Raw genomic sequence first — 27,511 nt, forward strand, 5'->3', positions numbered from 1 at the left:
TGGCTGTTGTGAACTCATATGTACTGTGTCATGAGATTGATAATATATCTGGGAGTTCCAAAAAAAATGTACTGTGGTTATCAATCCGAATATTGCACGTGTGTGAAGTAATCATTTAACCGAGCTACGACAAGTCATAAACCCTGCAAATACCCTGATTTCTAAATTCTTCTTCTTCTTTGTTGCGATGTCAATTTAAAAAAAAATGTTAAAAAAAAACATTTTTTTTACTCTCTATAGTTTATTTAACTTCAGCACTTTAAAATACTAACAACATTCTTTTGAATTTGTCCTCAAATTTTTAAAGTGTCAAAATTACGAACCTTTATTTGCAACATTAATATTTTTTAATTTAATTACATTTCATAATATTGTAAAGTTGTCAACAAATTATTTAAATATCTGAATGTTGTACGTGTGCAAAGTGATCACTTAACCGAGCTACGACAAGTCATAAGCCCTGAAATACCCTGATTTCTAAATTCTTCTTCTTCTTTGTTGCAATGTCAATGAAAAAAATAATATTCAACAAAAAAAACATATTTTTTTACTCTCTATAGTTTATTTAACTTCAGCACTTTAAAATACTAAAAACAATTAAATTTGTCCTCAAATTTTTAAAGTGTCAAAATTACGAACCATTTTATTTTATTTTAATATTTTTAAATTTAATTTAATTTCATAAAACTATATTATTAGATTAAAACCAATATTTTTAGCTTTTCCAATTTTTTTATTTGACCAGCGACCGGGTTTCGTCGTTACCGACATCATCAGACTGGTGATGTCTGATGATGTCGGTAACGACCAGTCTGATGATATCGGTAACGACGAAACCCGGTCGCTGGTCAAATAAAAAAAGTGGAAAAGCTAAAAATATTGCCTTTAATCTAATAATATATTAAAAATGCAATTCCATCACGAAGTGTCAGTGGATAATATAAATCTATTTCATAAAACTGTAAAAATGTTAAGAAAATATTAAAAGTATTGCATTCACCGCTTAGTCAAGCTGCAGTAAAAATTACTATTCCTAAACTTAAAAAGACCTTTGAGATGGGGCAGTTGTACTAAATGTGAAAAATCTCCTCTTAAAAATATCTCGACTACAGTGTTGCACTGTTGGATAAATTTTCTGGAACTGACGTGCCATTCATTAATGTCTGAGCCTTTTCAAGTCGGAATCTTGTTAGGTACGAGTATCCTTTTCGAATAAATACCTTGATACTTTCTTGTCGATCAGAAGCATATTAGGATTTTTCTCGTGATCATGAAATATGGCTCTATTTCGAAAAATAATGGTTAGCTTAACAGACATCATTTCAAAGACTTTGTATCTTAAGGCGTATTAAAATAAATGGGAAGTTAAAATATAACAATAAAACCCTTATCCGCACCCCAATGGTGCATAGGGCACTGCGTCATATAAACGCAGTGTTATCTTGATCGTTTACACATGAAGGAAAGGTGATCAGCCCTCCGCTTCAGGTACCAGTCCAGTGTAATATTGAATAAATATTACATTGAAAAAAATCACTTATATTTATTTGACCCCCCCTGGGAATTGAACCCGGGACCTCCAGAACGGTAATAAAAATATTACAACAATATTTTTCCATATATATATATATATATATATATATATATATATATATATATATATATATATATATATATATACATATAAATATATATATATATATATATATATATATATATATATATATATATATATATATATATATATATATATATATATATATATATATATATATATATATATATATATATATATATATATATATATATATATATATATATATATATATATATATATATATATACCAGTCCAAATATCACAGAGAAAAGTGATTTTTTCACTGTGATATTTGGACTGGTACCTGAAGCGGAGGGCTGATCACCTTTCCTTCATGTGTAAACGATCAAGATAACACTGCGTTAATATGACACAGTGCCCTATGCACTATTGGGGTGTGGATAAGGGTTTTATTTACAGATATATATATATATATATATATATATATTTATATATATATATATATATATATATATATATATATATATATATATATATATATATATATATATATATATATATATATATATATATTTATATATATATATATATGATGAAAAATATAATTGCCTACTCTTGATTGCCTTTTTCTAATATCCACTCTAAGTGCTCTGTGTATTGACTGATGTATTGAACGTGATGTTGATGCCAACGTAATATTTGATAAATCTTACGTTGGTAATACCCATAAGATGAAGCCTGGTTTTAAACTCTAAAACTTTCAAATGTAAAACTGTATACATGATGGATAGAGTACATGACAGTATAAAGGAATGACCGAAGTTCGAAGGATCTTAGAGCAGGCAATATTTTTTCTGTGACACACATACTTAATCAATCAATTTATAAATACAAAATTTGTAATATATTTATATATTTTTTTATATTATACAATGTATGAAAGTTAAGCATCTGAAATTTAAAATCATTGCTTTATTTTTAATAAATTCAATAGGAAAAAAATATGGCGTTGATATTATTTAAAAAGTTTATGTGTAATAAATTTTTTTAACCTTTGAGGGAGTTAGAAGCAAATTTAGAATAATCCGCGTATATGTATATGTATACTTATATTGTATATACATCAATTATACCCACATGTGAAAGGGATCCAAGGCCCAAAATAATGCAATATATACATTCAATAATGGGCAGAATGGTGAACGTAACACAAATGTGTTCACTTAAGCCAGCCAAACGCCAGGTCGTAAGCCGTAAGATTCTCAGACCTCCATCTTCATATAAAAAAAACGAGAGATGTTTCATCTCACGTTGAGATGCCTATAAAACAAAATAAATTAATAGACCCCAACATGAGGTTAAATTAAATAGTATATGTGGTATAAAACCATTTCTCTATATATTTTTTTGCAAAAAAACGTAATTTTTGTAACTAAAGCTTCAGAAAAAGTTTAAGAAACTAAACAACGAATCAAAAGCTGCTTTAAAAAATCTCTTTTATTATTAATATATTTCTAGGCTTGTCAACGCCCAGACGCCTCATCTTCACAGCTATCTACACACATTCCTATCAGCAATGTAAAGAAAATCAATATATTATATAATAATAATTTACATCACCGTGTTGTAAAATAACAGTTATTTACTGTTTTTTTTTCTCAACTTTTAATCTCCCGAGCGCGTTCCGAAGCCAAAATGGCCAACTAATGAATCGCTTCCTTTGAAACTAGTTTTTATGTATTATTCATCAAACAAACCGGGTGTAGTGGTAACTCCACACCATCAGCACTTATTTCTTTTTATTTATTTTAATAAGATAAAAAATTCACAGCCACCATACTATACGATTTAAATTATAATAAAACATTACAACGGAGATTTCGTCTTAGTTGTTATAAGCGTACAAAAATAGTGTGTAGTTGTTTTTTATAAATTCTGAGATTGTGAAATCATCATATTATCATATTCCCTAAAGCAATATTATTTCCAATTGATTCAGGTCTTTACCAAATATATAGTAGACAGAAAATGGCGAAAGATATCGAATTAAGTAAAATATTTTGAATAAACAGTTTGATCAATTTAAAAAAAAATTATTAAAATGTCAACATTCTTTTTATTCGAGATATTTATATGTATATTAGAAACAAGATAACTTTAGATAACAATGAGTTTACTGTGATATTCAAATAAAGTTGTGATTTTAAAATACCATGAATTTTATTGTTTTACTTATTGCAAATATGTGTTTTCAGTATCTAAATTAAATATTTCGGTTGTACTTTTAATGCACGAAACTAAAAAAGGGGTAACCCTTCATTTGAATTGCATAAATGTTTTGATATTTTGAAAATTAAAACCAAAGTAAAGCGTAACACGTAGACTTTTTGGGTTTTTAATTTAGAGGCAAATAATTCCCAGAAAATAAAAGTAAAAAAATTATATTAAAAAAAGAATTTTTTTGTAGCTAATGTTATTTTTATGATGTCTTTTCATTTATATAAAAAAACACTCATGTGAAAAAGTAGATTTTTAATTCATATAAGTTTACGCATTTAAAAGCATGAAATCTCTCACTTTACCAAAAAAATAACCAGGTGATAAAGGGTTAATGATAATACCTGTTGCATTTATTTCTCTAGTCGCTCTGAAATTCTTTAAGGCTGTAATGATAAATACTTTCGAAGTGGTCTCAACATTGTTGCAATTTTCCGGTATTTTATCGTATCCATCAAACAAAATTCTAAAATAATTTAATCTTATGAATTCTGCATATCATAGGAAAAAAAACTGTTCAGCATCAGGACTCGAACCCGAGTACTCTGAAGATAAATTATTTAATTTTTTTTTTTAATATTATGCACTTATAAAAATATAATTTGGTTTTATTTACAGCGGATATTTAAATATCCGCTGTAAATATAACCGTAATTTAATCCATTGTAATATCGGAAAATTATAATGTATTATATATTATAACTAAAAAAAATGGTAATTTCTTGTTCAATATTTTTCCTGTAATTTGTTTAACACGCGCGTTTCCTTGTTTCTTATGACTGATTGAATAAATATATATAAATGATGCATTATACTTGGACCAGGTTTTAGGTCATTGATATTATTCAATAGTGCCCTGGTATTATGTTTCATCTCTCATTCGATGCACGTTTCCCGGATACTAAAATGATATTTAATTTAACGTCAGTTTTTTTCGTACGAATAAGATTTATACCATGAAATTATGACTACATATTGAAAGATTTATTTTTAATTTAATATCAACAATATGTAGGATGATATAGTATGAAATTATCTCGAACAGTTTCCGTTTCATTCAGAGCCAAAAGTTGTAAAAAAACTCTCAAAAATATATGTTGGAATTTGAGAAAATTATATGAAAATGTTTATCCTAGATTCCTAATGAAAACATTATCTTAAGACGAATATAATATATGTTTTATTGTAAAAAAGGTAGAAAAACCAAACAAGTAATAATTTTAAAAAAAATCTAACAATATTTTTTTATAACTAAGCACGTGATATATTGAAAAAAAACTTTGTAATGATTTATTAAAAAAATAAAAATTCAGTGACGCATTAAAAAAAATTCTTGGTAAGGATATTTAAAAAGATAGTTAAATGAGAAAGTTTTTTTTAAATTTATGTCCATTCTGATGCTTAAGTAAGTAAAAATTGTATTTTTTAAATACCGTAGATCATCTAAATATTTAAAAAAAAATACTTAGCCTAGTTCTGTAAATCTAACATAATCCAACCTAACGAACGTGAAGTAGCCCAATTTTTATATACGAATCAAATTATTTTTCTTTTGACCAATGTCCATGCATATGTATGTATTGAAATAAATTTAATATCTTTCTCTGCATAATATAAAATAATAACCATTTTTACATAATCATCTAGTAAGTTCGATCCCTAGGTACTCACCAGATGGCAGTAATGCCGAGTTCAAGTTTAAGCGGAAGTTCACAGCAGGTTTATTCACTCTTATTAATTTTCACTGACGAAATATTTCTTAACGATCGATAGTAAGAAAGATGAGTTCGCCAAGTCAATGTACGCCACGTACCTATCAGGTGATTCAACTACCAGATTTAATGATAATATTAATAAAAAAGTGTAGGTACATTGAGAGCTAATAACAGGGATTGAATGAAACGTCCGAATCGACGTATAGACCTTTTGTTCGGTAAAATTAATTAATTAAAGTAACGTTAAATATGTCTAACTTGTCTATCTCTTTTCAAATATTCTTACTAATGAGACGAGTGTAAAAATATTATATTGTAGTTTGTATTGACCTTTGTGAATTGAATATAGTTAAACTTACTGTCTTCAATTCTGCTGTACAGAGTTGTTTTTTTTTTAGAAAATCAATTAGTACATTTGCAGGATTATTATTTTCCAATCAGCTAAAATCCATCAAATTAACAAAAGGATCAAATACCATATAATAAGTAAGGCATTCGGAAAAATGCCATTATGCAAACATTTATATGTTTAACATTTTTTGTTATTATTTATTTTATAGATACAATATTATTTACATATGTTGTACTAATATATTAGGTCTCTCGGCTGAGATGAATCCTCTATGGTTTTAATACAAAGTAAGATGAAAATTTCAGCATTCCAGAAATTATGGCTGGTTTAAGTGGTCAGTTTATGGACTTTTAATATAGTACATAACAAACAATAAGCGCTTATGCATATTTTCATTTTAACACGTCAGTTCTGTAGTAATAGAATTATAAGATAAAGAATAAATACTTTTGAAAGTTTTCATAGTATTGTAAGAGTATGTAAAATAATGAATAAGTCATCCATTTTCAACGTTTTCTTTACGATTTTGCTTATATTTAAAGAAATTGTAAAATTAGATATGATTTATTTCGTATTAATAGTTCTTCTTCACATGAGCTGTCCTGTTCTTCAGACACAGGTAATCATACAGGTTATCCGGAAAAGCTCATAGATTCCTCAAATTCCAGTTCCGTGGCGTATATTTATTTAGCCAGAAAAGTTGTTTTCTGTCAATATCTCGTCCTTGTTTTATCTTGCGTACACTCCTGAAAATTAGTTGAAGTACTCGTACATGGTATTAGTCACCACATTTACCACGTATCGGAATTTAACTGAGATCAATATTTTTCCACTAGTATCAGCCCTTAGGATAACTTCAACATGGGTTTTATCATTGCCTGTAATTTAAATTTTTGTATGTAATTTAAATTTTCTTTTGATTTGTATGAAAATCTTAATGATCCACGTTTTGACCGATAAAACTGACCATAGGGATAATATAATAGCATTTGATCAATCAAATCCTTCACTTAAAACAATCGATAGAATAAATAACAGGTTATAAAAATCTTAAGTGAAATATTTAATGTTTTTTTGTTTTTGAAAAAACAATAATATGATATCGTGTGACAACTGGTTGGAATATAATGTAAATTTTATCACACTCACAGGGTTCTTGAAAGACCACCAGAAAAAATAAATCAAGAAGGTTCAGTGTTTAGTTTTTATAAACAAATTAATTTGAATTATATAAAATATGTAGATGCATTAAAGTTGATTGCTTCCACATCCGCGGTAAACAAAATTCAAAGTTATAATTATAGTTCATTTATGTAAATTTCGAACCTTGACAGGTCTATAATGGCACAATTTTTCTTGTGATGTAATTGGTTTTCTTCTCACACTTGTCACTAGTTCCAAAGTGAAATTTGTCTTTAAGAGATTTTATTTAAAAAAGACCCCTAACAGTTTTAAATAAATAAATAACTTATTTGAAAAAAATCATGTTTTGTAGTTTGATAATTAATAAATACGCTGTATAACATCTTAATATTTATGCAGTTTTCATCAAAATGTAGGTACCACGGAAGGTTAAAAATTAATTTTAAATTCTGAATATTGATTGAGTTTTTATACATAATTATCGGTTAATGTGCTACTAAGGGGTTTGAGAATTAGCTATGGGGGCAAAACAAGTACAATAGCATAATAATTCGAATGATTACTCATCTAAAATTGGATATGAATGATTAATTGTAGTAACACATTATTGTTTTATTGATTATGTAGAACGCCAGTGCTAAAGCGTTGGATCAAAAAAAGGATCCAGGGATTTATAAAAATCAGTTTCATTAATGTCCTTTAGAAATGTAATTACCTCGAATACCTACCATTTATCCTAATAGAAGAATACCGAGTAAGTATGATATAATTGAATAGTATTATGGCAGAAGCTAATATGTTTTTGTATTGGCTGATCTTTAAATGAATGTATAATTATATTTAGACTTTTTAGATATAGAAGCTCGTGTTTTGGGAAAATATTGAATATCTAAATGTATAAAGATTGAACACTGCATGTCGTCAATAAAAGAGCAAGTCAGAATTTAAATTGAATAAGAATCACGTTCAATAACGGTGAATATTTTAGGTATCTAAAAACAAAAAATGTAAATAGTAAAGTGTTGTTAGGCAAGCGGCTTGTATGAACTATTTATGACGTTTATTGAGAGTCACACGAGATCGTCAATTCGTGAGTACATTTTGTACGCATATGAGAAATACCAAACGTCCACAGTAAAGCACGATCGCGTTATAAGACAATGTCTCCACAAATAAAAATCAATGCGAAAATCAAATCTACTTCTAGAACATAAACGCAATTAATTAATGAAATGCATTTAACATTTTGCATTTTTAAGGCAAAGCGGTTTTATTTCGATTATAATGAAGCTAGTGGCAAGAATTAAATTCGAGTTTTGTAATTACATAATAAAGTAAAAACTAAGGATTCACTAGACATACTTGCTTAAATGATTTCCTGGGCAACCAATTGATATTTATATTATTCGTTAGTAATTAAATTTTTTTTAAACTTAAATGTCGCCATTTTCATAAAGCGACTTCAATGGCGCTTCGACGGTAAATTAGTCAATAAAATATTATTGTTTTATGGGCTGACATAGAAATATTATTAACAGGAGAAACTACACATTTTATCTACGAACTTAAGTTCCTTCCAAATAACAAGTACCTTTCCCATAATATAATTACTTATTTAAATAAATACAACTATTACGAAGATTTTTAATATTACTATTGATATCTACCATATCAGTTTTTTATTTTTTAAAGTAGCACTTTATTAGATGTCTATCTATTTACATTCAATTAATGAATTTTAAGAAATTGATTCAATTTTTGCTATAAATATTATTGTGAAAAAACATTGACTTCTTTTAACGAGGAATCACAGCAGAAAATTTGACCTAAGACCCCTCATTTACGGTTGCAAAACATACTACCAACTAAAATTCCGTAAAATAAAAATATTTCAAATTTTTTTTAGACTGTTCTTCGAGTATTTTTAAGAGAGCATTTTTTTCACCTTATACAATTTATTGTTATGGTATCCGATAGTTTCGGTTTCCGATTTTTTTTCTATAATAGATGTTACCAACTGTTTCAAAGGAACGTTTCTTTAAAAGCATGATCGTTATCTTTCATAAAATTGATAGTTAAGCATTTAAAATATTTTGATGTACACGTATGTTTTAGAGATATTACGGGCATATAAAATTTCTCCAACAAAAACAATTTTATTTGACCCAACATGACATAACCTAATCAAACCTTATCCAATAAATAATTTACAAATACGTATATAAATAAATACGTAATGCATACGTATAATAAAACATGTGTCTATGTATACGATACGCAAATATTTATTCAGGATCGCCAAAAAACTGTACTGTGATTTATAACATGAGCATGCTGTTATTCAATAAAGGACATTGACTTTACAACGATGATACTTTTTGAATACGAATTATATTTTGATGGCATTGAACTTGAAATACAATACAAATGGTATCTTGACGTAAGGTGCTATTATTCAGCGATAAAAAGAAATTGTATTGTAAAACCCATTCCTGGGTGCTAGAATCATCTGCTAATGAAAATTCGACATCTTGGAAGGCTAATGATCCCTGGTTTAAGCGGAGAGTATGAAATTTCAAGCTTCTTATATCCATTGGAAAAAAAGTAATAATATTCGCCCTATTCAAAGAGAACCAGTTATAACTATTTTATATGGTGCACCGAGTTTTATAAAAGAATATTATTATTGCAATATTAAATTGACTACAGTACGATTCAGTTAGCTATACCATATACTAGGCTAGCTTGAGCATGTCTCCCGAGAGCCATGATCAAGTTAGCCTTTTTTACAAGGCATCAGGTTCTCGTCGCCCAGGACGACCACTTCTGACAATTTGTCGGCAACTCTCATCTGAACTTCAGAACGCGGACCTTACTTGGGAGGATGCAAGGGATCTGGAGGCCGATATACATATGCTCCAAAGGAAGCGGATATTGTTTAAAAATGGCACTGAAGAGAATATTACGATTTAGCAGTATATAAAATATGATTCGTAAATAGCATTCTAAATAGAAATACATGCTACATTTATTTTTATACTTATAATGATGAATCTGTTTTAAGATTTATACCAAAGTGCACTAAATATTGCATATGCAATTGAGATGCATTGCTCATAAATGATGCGGAATGCATCGAAACATACGTCACAATATATTTTGAGAAATAGTGGTATATGCTAAGTAAAACTTACATTAAATACGATATATTTTTGTTGACACATGAGCATACATTGATATAAAATAAAGAAACATAAAGTCATGACTCCCATCTTAAATACTGGATCTCTGAACACATTGCTCGTTATGTCTAAAGCATTTTGTAAAAAAAACCTCAGTTAAATCTTGTGAATTTAATGAGGTTCTTAACGCTTGGAATGTTACTAGAACGCGTTAATTGGATGTTTAACGATATTTGAAAATTTATCGAGCAGATTTACAAATTAATTGATTGTGGTTTTTCAAAATTGTGTTTAATAAAAGTTGATATATTTAAATATATATATATATATATATATATATATATATATATATATATATATATATATATATATATATATATATATATATATATATATATATATATATATATATATATATATATATATATATATATATATATATATATATATATATATATATATATATATATATATATATATATATATATATATATATAAATTTATATTTATATTTATATATATATATATATATATATATATATATATATATATATATATATATATATATATATTTATATATATATAAATCTTTGTATTTATCTACATTAAAATTGAACTAAATACTGATAAAATAAAGTCATTTTTACTAAAAAACGCTCATAAGTATTATATATCCATATTAAAAATAAGTTATAAAAAAAACACGTAAAATAACCATACCAACATATATTGCTCGTTAAATTCAAATCCGGGTATAAATTTGCAATCCAGATTAAATAACATTTATGGGAAAATATTTCGTATTCATATCACGTTTTTACTTTGTTATTATTGAGTGTTGGAATGTTAGTGATGTAACGCTGTCAGATGTCGTATATAGGAATTCCGCGTATTCTGCATAATAATGGCTATAAATATATTATATAAGGTAGGTACTTACACTTAAAAAATACAGCTGTAAAAATATTGCATTTTAATTTTGTCACTAGACATTATATGATACTGATTTGGTAACTCAATGAAAAGTTAGTGGAGTAAGTACGTACTAAGTAGTAATAAAGAGGTTTACTATCGTAATTTTAATATACTATAGTATTATGCAGAAGCATTCTGTATTTTAGGGGTTATCTTGCATAAGATATATGATTGAATTATCAGAAAAGTCAATATAAAAATTAAGTTTTTTTTTAAGATTAAGAAACTATTAATAATAATAATAATAAAAATAAATATTTCGGCTTGCATTTACGATAGATGTAGAATGGTATAATAAGGAAATACTACAAAGCTGAAATAACCATCATTGATAAAATTAAGAAAGGTGTGTTGAGATGGTTTGGATGCGGAACAAATAAGTGAGGAAAGAACGGTAAAACAAATTTATGAAGCGAATTTAGTTGGAAAGAGGAGCAGTGGGAGACCGAGAAAAACATGGTATGATCAGGTATGCTAAATACTTGAAAGCAATCAGGTTGGGAGTTGAAATAATCGGCGGTTATATATGAGGAGATGCATGAATGTGGGAGCGGCGAAGAATGTTTGCAAAGACAGAGTGTTGTGGCGTTATATTCTCTTTACCTACCCCTGCGGCGAAGCGGCGTGATGGTTTGTTAGTTAGTTTTTTTTCGATTGTCCCCTTATCGACCAAATTATCAATGTTGCATGAAGGTTTATTAAAAATCATATTACATCAAAGCTGTCACAATTCTGCTTTATTTTTAAAGGTATAAGTTAAAATTACCGTTAACATACTTTGGTTTACCTAAAAAAGGAAATAATAAAAACGAATTAACTTTGAGATTGGTAAACTACCAAGTGGCTCCAGCCTCACACGATAATTTATAATGTAACGGTTAATGTTTTGTATACTGAAGCCAAAAATACACTGGTTCGTTCCCCGTTCGTTAGTTTTATATTACATAATTGGGAATGACGTCATTCTCGCTACCTGCTGTGTTAATTCCGGGTATCAATCGGATGTATTGTAACATAATTGGTATAAAGATACAAAGATATGTATCTTTATCCTCCACCATCCATTATCCTCCACCATCTTAAAAGCCACTTGAATCAAATATTGTTTTTTTTTCTAACTATTTTTTAATTTTTAATTTGGCAGTCACCCAGTAAGAGAATGATTAAGCCTGTGTCAAGTAGTATTTTTATTTACAAACAAAATAATAACAATTACTTAAATGCGTTTAGCTTTATCAATTTAGAAATTATTACACTGCAATATATCGTTCCGAACATTTTTAATTTGTTGCCGACGGATGTTAGAGGTCAAAATAAAAGATGGAACAAAGGCAAAATAAAGGAATGGGTAAATGATCAAGAGTTAATTTTATGAACATTGTAAAAAAGATTATATTGTTAATTTTTCTCCTTTTTTGTGTGTATATATTAGGTTAAAATGGTTAAAAAACAATAAAAAAATGTATGCAAAAAGAACTCCACCGACAAGACACACAAGGTGGCTTGGTGGGTCTCTGCAAAATAACTTTTTATTTTTATTTTTAATATATGTTAAAAATTGTGATTTATAAAAATAAATAAAATAAATGTACGAAAAAAAAAATGTACGAAATTCTTTTTAATATCTGTTGTCGTAATTGGGGTAATTATCTTAATATTTAAATGTTATTTTAAGCACAAATACTCTGCATATTTTAATATTTCACGAAATCTCAATTCATTATTTTAAAACACATATTTGAGTACAGGATTGAATGAAAAAAATGGGATAAAAAACCCATACGTATACCATATATGCAGAATCGTAATTTCTTGAATCGAATTGAAATACATAACGAATGAAAATTTAATATTAGAAACTAGTTTGGTTTTCAGCCATCACGAAAATAAATCACTGGAAAGCAAATGGCAGTGTTGGATGGGGGGGGAATCTACAACAACGCCCTGAACCCTATTAAAACAGTTCAGAGAACATCAGTAATTTTAAGAACAAAAAAAACTATCCAACAAAATTATTGTTTTCAATATTCAAGGTCTCAAAAGTAGAAACTATATAAACATGACTTTACAATAGCAAAATGTAATTTCAAACAATACCAACAGAACTTTAAATATTTGGGAACTAAGTACTTCAACAACCTTCCTACAGGCATAAAAAAGTTGAAGACTTTAAAATACCTACTAACAAATAAATTAAATAATTTAATAAATCTTAATCAAAGAAAGAAAAAAATATAATATCAATAAAAATAAATTGTAAATTGTTAAACAAGTGTAAGTCCCTCTCCAAGCACAAGAGCTTAGTCTCTTTTTTGGAGAAAACTGCGTTTTTAATTTTGAGATTGTTAGAAATGTTTAGAAAATTAATTAAATTTATAAAAAACACACTAACCATATTAAATTAATAAAAATTAAATAAATACAAAAATCTATTTCTAAGTCATAAAAAGATACTCTGATTTTGAAGTAAATAAAACATTCAGGAAGGACCTGTTATCTTTATTAAGGATTTTAATAAAGATAACAAATATAACAAACAAAACAAATCTAAAATTAAAAAGTGTTTTCACTGCATGAATAAAATACAATAAGTCAAAATAATTAATCTACATTTCATACAGACTTAATTTAAGTTGTGTAGCAAGACATCTCGACTAATTAATTGGATGTTATTCTTTACAATATTATTAAAGAGGTATTTATAAAAAAGAAAAGCACCTTAAATTTAAATAGATTCATCCATATCTACGTACGTATGTGTGTTCACATCCGCGATTTCTCACGATATGCTCACATATCGAGCGAACAATTCAATTTATTCACATTTGTGTGGATCGTGTGAAAGATTCTTGAGAATAAATTTGCGGTGCATAATAAATATTAAAAAAAAACTTTTATTCATACGTATGAAAAAAAAAATTAAAAAAAAAACAAGTACTATGAAACTTAACTTATTTTCAGTATTTTTTTTTATTATTCGCATAAAAAGATTTCCTTGTTTACTAGGTAAAATAAAAGGTAAATTGTTTTTTGCATACCTTTTTACATTGAAATTTTGTCTCGTATTCAGAACTTAAATAATAATCATAATAAAATATAGTGTAAAGCATTTTTGGTAAAAACCTAAAGTTTTTAATTTAAAATTTAACTTATAATGATTTTAAGCACAATTTTCTGAAGTAAATGTAAGGACTGGAGACCTCATAAAATAAAACCTAATTAAAAATGTTTTTTGTTGTTGTTTAAAGTTTTTTTTTGCAAAAGCTGCATGAAGCATTTCTAATTGTTATTTTGGCAAATCTAATCTTATATAATATAATAATAAAATCCTTATCCGCACCCCAATGATGCATAGGGCACTGCGTCATATAAACGCAATATTATCTTGATCGTTTACACATGAAGGAAAGGTGATCAGCCCTCCGCTTCAGGTACCAATCCAGGGTAATAATATTGAATAAATATTACAGTGAAAAAATCACTTATATTTATTTTACCCCCCTTGGGAATCGAACCCGGGACCTCCAGAACGGTAGCCGAGAGTGCTGACCATTACACTACGGAGGCGGACAACATCTAATCTTACTCATAAAAAAACATATTTAATTTTGACCACGTACATTCTAAGTTTATAAGGGGCATTATTGACTAACACGATTGTTTTTATAAATTTGTAAGAATCTTGTACTATTTTAAAAACTTTTAATGTAATCCAAACATTATTACTGTTATTTTGATGGTAACGCGTCGAAATGGCAATTATTTCACAATGGTTATTTGCTCGCATTCCTGATGTCTTTATTGATGATATATTGACAAGTTGATATAAGTGGTGAGATGGACTGATAAGATCAAGGAAATTTCTTGACAAGATATATACTTTGTATTATAAAAAAAGGAATTTACTTATATCATAAATGCATTAAGGACTACATATTTTGCAGATAAGACGTACGATGATTACTTATAGTTAGTGGCGAACGAGTCAAATTATTTAGATTTACACGTTTAAATCAATAAATTTTGACCCTTATATATGTATTGTTACTCAGTAATCGATAAAGTTGATTATTTTTATTTCCATGTAACATATATGAGTATAAATGGTATAAATTTAATACAATGAAGAATATAAACCGTATAACTTTTTTAATTTCCATTTTAATACCAGTCTTACGATGTCGGTAACGATCACTGGCCAAATGAAATAAAAGTGAAAAAAACTTAATTGTTGTTTATTGTATAAATTAATATGCAGTTCCACAAAAAATGCTGGTTCAACTTAAATCTTATAGGAAGTGTTTATTATAAACCCCTCTAGCAGCTTTACGTAACTTTTGTGTTAAGAGACTTAAAAGTTTTAACCGATGCGATGGTAAGTAATGGCTATCTAGTCGGTAAGTTATGTCTCTCGGTTGCTATTGCAGGGGAAAGATGACCTCAAACGATGGAATATTTCTTCGTTCACCCCTCGAGGTCGCAAAAACTATTTTATCGCGATGGGGATTATGTTGGTGCCAGAACACCGTTACGGGCCGCTGGCCGCAGCTATATCGTGATAAAAAATATTCATATTAGAAACTTTAATAATATATGTATTACATTTTGTAACGAATACCTTTTCAATTTTATATGCGCTCCCACGGAAATGATATAAGGTTATACCTAATATTATAATATGCATAAGTATTACTTTAAAATATTAAAGGAGAGTCTTTTTCACTCCGTCGAAATGTATAAATATGTTTACAACATTTTGAGTGTGTCCAAATACTTGTTTACAAATCTGGATTTTCTTCAATTAGGAGTTATTTTTTTACATTATATTTTAGACATCTCAGCAAATATGAAGAAGATTATGGAAATCTGGGCATTTACTGAGCTTTAACTGTCATAGGCTGGTGTAAGTGGTCACTTTACACACGTATTATATTCACCAATTTTACCCATGATTGACAACCACATTATTAAAATTATTGGAACTTCTATATATATTGATAAAACTCAACACACTGTACTTCTATAAAGTAAAAAAACATAATTTGGTAATATTAACTTTCGGACTATACAAACCAATAGCCGGTTTTAAAATTCCTAAATCATTAGAAATGAAAGATCGAAGGTAATACGGTGTACCCATACTAGGTAGATCATGAGTTTGTAATCGTTTGCACTGAGCAAATAAAGTGTAGTAGTAGGTACATACGTATATATATATATATACATATGTACATATATGCTTTGATAAATTAATCATACGAACGGAAACGTATTGGACGTCATTTTCCTTATTTGTTTGATGTATATAATCTGCAAGTGTCAATCTATGGTATAAAAAATGTCATTATTATTTTGATTGGGGGTAATTGATTACATTTACGGACAATGAAAAATGATTCATTCCTGAAACTACTAATTTGTTTTTTAAAATTTTTGGGTGTTCCGATTAAAATATATAGTCCACATATATTTTAATCTGAACACACCAAATAACGTAATTAATTGTAAAAATGTTATTTTTTTGTTTTGTTAATACTTTTCTGCAACATTAAACGTGTAATTTACAATTGATTCTCTTTACAACATTGTTTTTTTATTTGATTTATTTTTCATACTTAGTCCTTTGTATTACATTATTTACGCTCGTATTATGTGCAATCGCCTGGCAGATGTTAGGTATGAAATGTTTGTTAGTCTTACATACGAGACTATCTGCTTATGTTGCGAAATATTTTTTGTAATTAATATTAGAATATACAGTACTCTTTTTACTGTGTTTCTTTTCATGCATCAAACCCATAGAATTTCATACATTCACGTAGTTTAATAGAAATTGAACATTGCAAACTATTTGAACAAAAAATATGTACCTAATAATAAAAAATATTATAATATACATCATGAAGATATTCTAATGGTAAATAAAGGTTTTCTAAATAAATAAATATAAAAAATGTAATTTATGTTAGTGTTGTTAGTCAAAAACAAAATATAATTAATAAAGATATGTTTTTACGATGAAATAATTTGATAAGAAGCTTTTAGCGGATATTTCCGTGGTAGCGTTATTTATGAAGCCCTGAAATGACGCGTCATTTCTTGTATTTCTGGCAAATCAGAAATACGAGGAGATGAAATCTGGCAAATATACAAGGTGACGAATATACAAATTTCAATGATTTGGTTTCGATTAACGCAATATTGAATCCAGTGAAATAATACTTATTTAAAGTTTGTCATTATCTTATTTTGAGTTTTTAAGTTTAAGATAGCCACTTCTCAAATATTTTCAAAACAAAAAAATAAGAGAAAGGTTTCCCAGAGTAAGGACTCCCCATTAAAGTACTTTGGCTTGATTACGTGCGTTGGAAATAGTGAAGTTAAGTAGTTTGCAATACGAGTCAAGTGTGTAGTATTTAAGGCAAGTCTCCTTATAAAGAAGGATGTTCGCTCAAGAAAACAGGATGTAATACAGGATACGAGGATCAATATCAGCAATATGTTGAACCAGTTTTCTGTGGGATTATGTAAGAACAAGGAAACGCTTTTATGCGATAATCATTATAATAACAATTATGTATTTATGTTACATATATGGATATATGTATATATATATATAAATATAAATATATATATGTATATATATATAAATATATATATATATATATATATATATATATATATATATATATACATATATATATATATATATATATATATATATATATATATATACATATATATATATATATATATATATATATATATATATATATATATATATATATATATATATATATATATATATATATATATATATATATATATATATATATATATATATATATATATATATATATATATTTATATGTATATATATCCAAAGAATATATTCCTTTAAGTTTGATTAATATAATTTATTTGTATTTTTTTTTACAATTCTGTTCATGATAAGCAAATAAATTAATAAAATATTGTAGTTAACATGAATATCAGTAATACCTTTCAAGTAATGTAAAATACAAATAAATTTTCATTAAATATTTGAGTTCTTATGTAAAAAAAGTACGAACGTAATAAAGAAAATGAGATATTTAAATCCAGCTTAGCCGACATTTATCTTCAGAATTTATGTTGACATAAGAAATTTCAACTCCGTACTTTCAAAAGGATTTAATATCTTTGCTAAGCATAAAGCCTTAAGTTCACCGATGGATCCAATATACAATAATTTAAAAATAAATATAACTAGATGGGTATTTGCTGATCCAAAGGATTTATAAGAAGAAAAGTGCTTAAGTTTTACAGATAGAATTCAAAGCGGTTAACTGCGAGTGTTCTCATATTTTACGTGATAGCAACCTTAGAATATCCTAGGATTTTATCGACCGGTCGGTAATCTGTGGAAGCCGCAATTTTATCTAGACATATTATGACGTGATCAAATTTATAATAATAAGCTAGCTTTCAGCGTCAAGATAATGTGGGCGTAAATGGAGTTACGCATGTATCAAGATTTGAAATCAAAATGGACGCCTTTCAGAAACTACTCGGAATAACCATTTTTAATTACAGCAAGTCGACCACTGGCTGTAATTAAACGCTGAATGAGAGATCAAGAAAACGTTAAATCGTAGTATAATATAAAATAGTGATTTCCATACAAACGAATGTACGCTTCCATTTTATTACACGTAATAATTAACTTGGGTTTTGATATCGTTCAATAGAAATCCAAAATAGTTAATTCATTCCACATATTACAACTCGACTTTTATATTACTTTAATTTTGAAAATAATTAATTCTCATGAATATAAAAGTTAACTAGGTTTCTGTCTAGATTCATGTCTACAAAAATATATACTTATACGAGTACTATGGAGGTAGATATTTTAAATTGTTTTATGATTATATTTGTAAATTTAGTTAAACAAAATGAAGGAGATTGCGTTTGCCTATGTTTTTTTGGCAAAGTCCTGAGTTTCGGTAATTCACAATAGAACATAATAATTGTTATTAAATGAGGGTAAGGGTACAGGAGGTAAATAATTTTTAATGTGTGATTTTTGTTATAAGGTAAAACATTTAAAATGTTTTGAAAATTCTAAATTACGACCGTTATTAAATGAGTTTTTCTCGATCTTAAAAGCTAGAACGTTGGGTGAAAAGGGTATTTTATTTTAATTTCTTTTTACAATCGAATAAATTAACATAACGAATTTAAAACTTAAAATCGATACTTTTCTTTTAATTAATTTCATAAAGAAATTAGGAAAACAAAGAGGTATGAACTCGAGACAAATTACGTCTGAAACACTTATTTTATGACGTCTGGTGTTACAATATTGCGATTCTATAAAACTTACGAACTATGTATATAAACTGTTAGTACTTGTTATATACTTAAAAGTAATACTAATAAAACGCTGAATTTTGATAAGGGATTTTTGCAAATGAAAACGACAAATGAAGTCGATATGTACAGTTTATTAAATTCGATATTCCTTTCATGTTATAATATCTTTATTCTTACCTCCTAGCCTTGGTCCTATTAGAATATTTGCAAAATATTTTTCCTACCTTGGGAATGCTAGTCGAAGATCAGCTCTCAGTTTTGTAAGAAGTTCACTCAGGGATCCAAACTGTCTGAGGCTCATTTCTCCTCCAGGACTGAGGCAGGGATTTCTAAAAAAATGTTACATACATTTAAAAAATATAACATAAAAAGTGACGCAGAGAACATCATAATTTAAGATTTCTTTATTTAAATACTTTCGTTTAAATATCTAATGGAAATCGTGGTTCCCAATTTCAGTGGATTTTTCCATTGAAAGCATATTGAAAACCAATGCTTATTTTACTTGGTTCCATCCCAACTTATCGTCTTTACAGAATGTTAGTGTCACCTCTCCCTGTCCTCAGGTTGTAGGTCTTTCTATCGTATACAACGTCAACTAGGCCATGTCTTCAAATCTGTAGCATCCATGATGTTTTTGGTGTTCCTCTATGTGTCTTTCGAAGAAGATCCATGGCAATCGACCGGTTTACAATATGTTCAGGTTTTCTTCGTCGTATGTGCCTATAGTATTGCCTTTCTTCTACCTTTCTATTGATGTCTGTTACGTCCAGTCTTCCACGGATGCGTGAACTCTTAATTGGAACATCCAGCTAACCGTCACTAGACTAGCACTCAAAAAATGTGGAAATAGTTTGAAGACCCTCTATCTCCAGGAATATGAACATATTCTGAAGATTCAAATTTATGTAGCATGCAATACGTTTATTATCAGTTTCAATACTTTCATCATCATATTAGATTTAAACATTAAACAATAAATATAAATGAATTAATATAGTTCAACAGTTATTGACTTCAAAATAGAATAAATTATTGAAGAATTATAGGGTCTTGAATTTGTTATACTACACTTACAAATAAGAAAAAACGATTGGACCTTATTTCGATACTAACCAAACATTTTAATGACCTAGCCAGGACATTGTATTTCGCATTCGTCAGAAGTCAGGTAGAATACTTGTTATTTATTTGGTCTTCTTACTACGATAAAAATAACTATCAAATCATCATATTTGCCTATTTTTTTACCCCAGATTGCAAAACGAATTCTGCAAAAAACTTTAACATTTAAAACGCGTTAAAGAATATAAAATTCAATATATTATTAGATTAAAACCAATATTTTTAGCTTTTCCACTTTATTTTTATTTGACCAGCGACGGAGTTTCGTCGTTACCGACATCATCAGACTGGTGGGAGGCTATACAAATTGTTGTGTTATATATAAAAACAAGGCAGGAGTTGATAACCATGATTTGATATAATTTTATTGAGAAATTCAAATCATGGTTATCAACTCCTGCCTTGTTTTATATTTAACACAACAATTTGTATAGCCTCCCACCAGTCTGATGATGTCGGTAACGACGAAACCCGGTCGCTGGTCAAATAAAAATAAAGTGGAAAAGCTAAAAATATTGGTTTAAATCTAATAATATATAAAAAATGCTATTCCATCACGAAGTGTCAGTGGATAATATAAATCTATATAAAATTCATGTAACAATTTGTAATTTATTTTAAAATGACGATATTAAACATGAGATAAAGAATCTACGTCTTTATTTTCATTTGTATTTGCGTTGTTACTAATTTAACAAATAATATTGTTTGCTTTAACGATTCATGTATTATATTATTTATAAGTGTTCACTTTCTTTTTCAATGTACTACATGTACCATGACTTCATTTTTAGTTTCTTACTCTTAGTGATGTCAATTTTAAAAACATCATTAGTCTAGTTTTAAGCACTCATTATACTTATTTTTCAATGCCAATATAATGGATATTTTTTGTCCATAAATGAAAAATCTATTAATGATTTAAAATAGTATATTATTAATCAAAATTGTATAACAATTACGCAGGTTTTTAAAGATAAATACTATGTTTAGTTACATATTGATTAAACGAGTTTGTAATACAATCAATCATATTTATAAAATACAAGTTTTTAAATACTTTTGCCGATTAGAAAACTCAATGAGATTGCACACATTTTACTTAATAGCCGTATAATAGAGTAAATGGCTATTAGACATAGAAAGTAACAACTTCTATATGTGGCGATAATCTATTTTCAAGATCGAGTTTTATATGGAAAAAAACCTATTCAGTAAAAGTCACGTTTTTAGTTTTAAAGCGAACCTATGTATTTCTAAACTTAAGTAAATCGCAACAAAAACATTTGTATACAATAAAAAATTAAACCACGAAACTTAAAATTTCCAGATGGTGTAAATTAACATCACGGTTTATCTTCACGAAGGATAAAAAGTCTCGATTATTTCGTCGTGATGTTTTAGTGTTTAAGTTGTTTTCATTTTTAATTAATAATATAATTGAACAACGTTTTGTAGATTTATTGTTTGAAAATATACGCTTAATATTTTTTTTATATTTCCACATGATTTGCAATCCTGTATTGCCTTTAAAAGTTTAATAAAATAGTAAGTACGTCATTCGTAAAATTATACACATTAAAAATTGATTTTTAAAAGCATGATTATATCGAAATCAGGTTAGGTTGGTCAAATCAGGTAAGGTTTAAAAATTGAAAACTGTTTCTGTTTTTAAATTTATAATTATAAAATTAGAAATTAAATAAAACCTTTCCCTTTCGGGTCAAGTTAAAGTAAGATTTCAGTGATAAAACATTAAATAAAACTGTAGAGTTTGGTTTCTTACATGATTGGATTCGACAATTTTATGAAAATATGCGGAATATAAGAAAACAGCTTAAGTTACAATTTTAAAGCCCAGAAAATGGATTAAGACTTTTAACGATTCCAATGATAAAAAAGCGATTTATACCATTTAATCTTGTATTTTCGGAACATTACTATTAGACTAAGATTTTCATTAATTGATTCAGCAGCCCTTGAGTGGTAATATTTATTCCTTTTCATTTAAATTTTACTCGGTAAATACCACTATTCCCTACACAGTGATGTTTACCAAGTAACCATTATAATAATGATAAAATAAATGTTTATTCCAAGGCATTCATAAATCATAGTGTGAAATTTACTAAGTAAATTTATAATGATTAAAGAAAACACTTCGTTTTTTACCAATTGAGTTTTATTATAGACTACATGTTTCAGAAGTTAAACTTCCATCATTCAGGTCTGTATAATAACATATAATAATAAGTTATTATACAGACCTGAATGATGGAAGTTTAACTTCTGAAACATGTAGTCTATAATAAAACTCAAGTGGTAAAAAACGAAGTGTTTTCTTTAATCATTGTAACATGTCTTACCACAAAGTTAATGCCGAAACAATAAATAAAGTAAATTTACAATAAAAAATTGGTTATTTTCTAAACATTATACAAATAAAAATTTGAGAAAATTACGTTTGCGATTTTTTTCACAACTTAAGTAAAAACTGTGCTTTCACGACTTATTTAATTCGATTTTTATTACTAACACTTATAACGAGGTGTCATAAATCATTCATTAGTTTTTACTCAGAACAGGTAAGCTCCTTCAAGGGTTGTAAAAATGATAGTGAAAATTTTGTATAATTTCAATTACCTGTAGTCTTTATCATTGGAGTGATGATGACGAGATTTGTTCGGGGAAGGTGCCAGGTCCATCTGACTACCCCTGGGGCTGGCACCAGGGGTGGAGAGGGTCGGGTTGGTATTTCTTCTGCCCCATTTCCTGAGGGCTGCTGCGTAATCCTCAGGGTTGTACGTCGGAGGTCGCTGTTTTTCCTGAAACAGATTTTTAATTATTTTTTTCAATATCAACGCAAAATCCAAATTTATATTTGAAGTACAATGTGTATAGCTAGAGATAATCAGGAGAGTAGTTAGTATTTATATAGTTTTCACGTGTAAAATGAGCATTTTGAAACATCACTAACAACTTGTATATAATTTATTGTTTAACATAGAGATATTTGAGTTAGATTCTTGTCCCATGACTCGGAGGCTTTATACTCGATCACACACTCGGCTACAACTTGATTACCATTTTTAAACAATAGCTGATAAAGCTTACTAAATTTTTTTTTAAATATTTATGTAAATAATTTTAACCGAATATTGCAAAATTAAAAAAGTTAACTGACTATTAAAAAAGTTTTAAATATTTTATATACAAAACAATCGTTAACATTGTGGTATGGTTTTACTCTCCGTGTTATTTGTCGTTCACTTTGAGTACGCGATACCACTTAAAAACCCTACTCCACGACTATAGGTGACCGCAGCAATTTCACTTTAGTCTACAGTTGACCTGATGATGGAATGGTGGTGAAGAAGAGTTTTTAAGTGGTATTACACAATTTGAAAGATGAATGATAAGGAGAGTGTTACAAGCTACAAACGTTAAAAATATATATATTTCAAATTTTTTTAAATTACTGTAATTTTAATTTTTATTATTGAAATATATCAGAATAGTATCGGGATAATACTTTTGCTAGTTAAATAAATCTTTATTCTTTATGATATTTTGAAAGATGAGTTTTCGTAACACATTTTTCGCATTCCAGATTAAAGCCTTCGGTAGCTAATGTCCAGTGATGTATTAACAGTACAAACAGTTAAACTTCGGATCAGGTTACGGCCTAGATATTAATTCGCCTCGCGAATCTGTAGATCGCCTACACAAACATGCATTACGGTTAGTCTAACTTAACGGATCGTTAAATGCGGCTGGAATAAGGTTAATATTACTGGAGCTTACTATGATACCGATGAGATTGTTGGGTCCGTTGTCGTGTTTTACTGTCCTATGAAACATGCACATAAATTAATCATACAAATGTTGGAAGCGTCAACCTAAATGTTTAGAAAAGTTTATCACAATGAATACTATCATATTATTTTTCGACATCTCATCAAAGATGAAAATGAATATGGAAGTCTGGGGATTTACGGGGCTGACGACCGTCATAGGCTGGTTTAAGTGATCACTTTACACACGCGTAACATTCACCAATTCTACCCATTATTGACAACCACACCACTCAAATTCTTGGAAGTTCTATATATATGAACCAATTTAGAAACCTTGTTCTTGAATCACTAGAACTTCACTAGAGACATCTATTGGTGAGATGTAAAGAAGCTCTTTACTAAGCAGAAACTCTTTTATTAGTATGTGAGGTCTGAATCCTGGATTGTAATCACACACATGAGAAACGCCAGAAAACACCATTTTTATTTTTATTATTAAGCTTATAATTTGACCAGATAATTTTTTAACAACATTTTGAGTGTGTCCAAATACTTGTTAACAAAATCTGGATTATCTCCAATTACAGGAGTTATTTTCATTTATGAAAATAACTCCTGTAATTGGATATAATCCAGATTTTGTGAACAAGTATTTGGACACACTCAAAATGTTGTGAATATTATCAAATAATGAGAAATTATGGATGAGAATTATCCATGCAAATATAAGAAAATTATATTTACACTAGTATTTTTATGTGACAGGGACTTTTTTACGGGTCAATTTTTAATAAATGGATGATCAATTTTATTGTTTTTTTTTTTAAATCCAAATTCCTTAGTGGAAATAAACCATGAAAATAATGCGTTAACTCATAATGTCAATAGGTACCTACCATTGAAGATTTACAAGAAAAAAATATGCATTAATTTTTAAATAGATTTTTAAGTCTATTAAGTTCTATTTTATTGAAAAAACACAGCAATTCGTATTGCGATAATTGTTTCGGATAGTTATGACATTTTCAAACGAATGTTTTACGGCATTCGTTTGAAAATGCCATTACTAGGCAAAACAATTGTTACAATACTCATTTTAATGTGTTTTTAAAAAATAAAATACAACTTAGTATACTCAAAAAATCAGTGTTTGATTTAAAAATTCATACATTTGTTAAAATGGAAGTCTAAAAATTTAAAACCAAATCAATAAATAAATTTACAAATTAAACTTGATATTAATTAAATGTGCTCCAAAGAGGAAGAGCAAGAAGACAGTTACTGACTGATATCAAGGTCCGGAAGGTGTCCTATCTAGATTATGAGCTTAGAGGAGAGAAGTATGAGCTATTGCACCTAATCATAAAATGCAATGAAGAGGGTAGACGAGGTGTGGGCAGAAGACAGATATCCTGGCTCCGAAATATACGAGATTGGATTGAGATCAGGAACGCCAAGGCGCTGTTTAGAGCTGCCCAAGACAAGGACAATTATTCCGTGATAGTCGACGTCAGGGGGACCTGACATGACACGCACAGAGAAAAAGATAATAATTTTAAAGCATTTTTATTCAGAAACGAAACTGAATGTTTTAAAAGATTAAACTGATAAGTTTTAATATGGAGAGACGAAGTTTGATCCATATAACAAGTATTGCTTATAGAATTTCTCTGTAGAATTATTTATGGACGAAAGATAGATGCAAAGATGGTATTTTGTCGCTGTTTTAATTATTTTTTTAAACTATTTTCGTTGTTTTTGCCATTAATTTAATTTAAATTTACATACATCATTTCGTGATTACCACTGCGCTATGATAAGAATGTAAATAAATAATTCATATAAATTTAAACAATCAGATTTTAAGTTTATTCACGATTGTGATAGCAAAAGAAAAATAAATCAAAGCTATTTTTCATTACCTATAATAACTACTTTTAAGTGAATCTTTGGGAATGGTGCCTAAGTGCGCGTAACAAACATAACAATTTAGGAAATTTTAAGAGGGGAGTCTAAAGTAAAGTTTTGATGTATCAAATATCACTTATCAGCAAGAATATCTTCCAGTGTTCAATGTTTTTATTTATTATATTTCAGAGTACTGAATCTTAACCATCGTATCTTATATAACTTATGTTATATGCGTACATACATGTAGATGCGCAATATAATTTAGTTTCAAAAAGATCAAAAAAGATATCTTCAAAGTATGTTAACAGGTTTATAAACACGTAAACAAAATACTATTTATCTTAAAATAAGTAAGCATTTTGTACAATATTTGAAAAAAAAAAAAATATTGTGCAAAATGTTTTTCCTATATTTATATATGAAAGTAGTTATATCATTTCTTTCGAACTCCTCCAAGTACATCATTTATATAATATATATACAAGCGTGTTGATTTAAAGAAGTAAATTTTCTTATCTACAACAAACATTTTGATTACCATGGAAATTCACCATTATTTACAAAAAAACTTAACAAAACATCATCACGTGTTAGAGTTTAATCCAATTGTTTAAGATTTTATTTTAAATTTGTTTATCCACTAAAAATTTCATTGTTATTTACTACAAATATCAGAGTAATAAGCATGCTTTAAAAATATATTCTCATAAATTTTAAATGATACCTGTAATAAATTTCAGAATAAAGAATTATTTTTGTAATTTTGATTTTTTTAATAACTTTTTTAAAGTGTATACACTTATTACACTAACATTTGTAGTTGATCAAAAAATATATTCATTAATGTCAAATAAAGTTGATGTGAAAAAATACATATGTTTATATGATACTGTCCTCTTAAGGAATAAAAATTGAAACATATGACTTATGTAATTATATTTTAATAATTCGATGTACACTAGTACAAACCGAAATTCAGAAAATGTCATCAAAATTATATTATCTAAATTGATGTTCACCCCATTAAATAAGTATGACGGTTTCCATGAATCATTGACAGAGAAAACAAACAAAGGAATAAATTCAAAAGAAAAAAAGTTTATTGCAGAGGGCGTGGC

The 27,511-nt window shown here is 27.8% G+C and overlaps 1 protein-coding gene across 4 annotated transcripts in view; it reads right to left on the reverse strand.

The window, feature by feature from the left end:
- The window catches only part of mwh (multiple wing hairs), a 138,080-nt gene that overhangs the window by 10,651 nt on the left and 99,918 nt on the right, over positions 1-27,511 (reverse strand). For all 4 annotated transcript variants that reach the window (XM_088273614.1, XM_088273617.1, XM_088273616.1 and 1 more), the window contains 2 exons: positions 23,329-23,510; positions 19,785-19,889 (listed from right to left, as the gene is read on the reverse strand). In XM_088273614.1, the coding sequence (XP_088129740.1) occupies positions 19,785-19,889; positions 23,329-23,510 (287 nt within the window). The remainder of the gene's footprint in view (positions 1-19,784; positions 19,890-23,328; positions 23,511-27,511) is intronic.

The sequence above is a fragment of the Brachycentrus maculatus genome, unplaced genomic scaffold (genome assembly GCF_059751285.1).
Source record: "Brachycentrus maculatus isolate JH-2025_06_01 unplaced genomic scaffold, ASM5975128v1 h1tg000589l, whole genome shotgun sequence".
In the NCBI taxonomy this organism is placed as follows: Eukaryota; Metazoa; Arthropoda; class Insecta; order Trichoptera; family Brachycentridae; genus Brachycentrus; species Brachycentrus maculatus.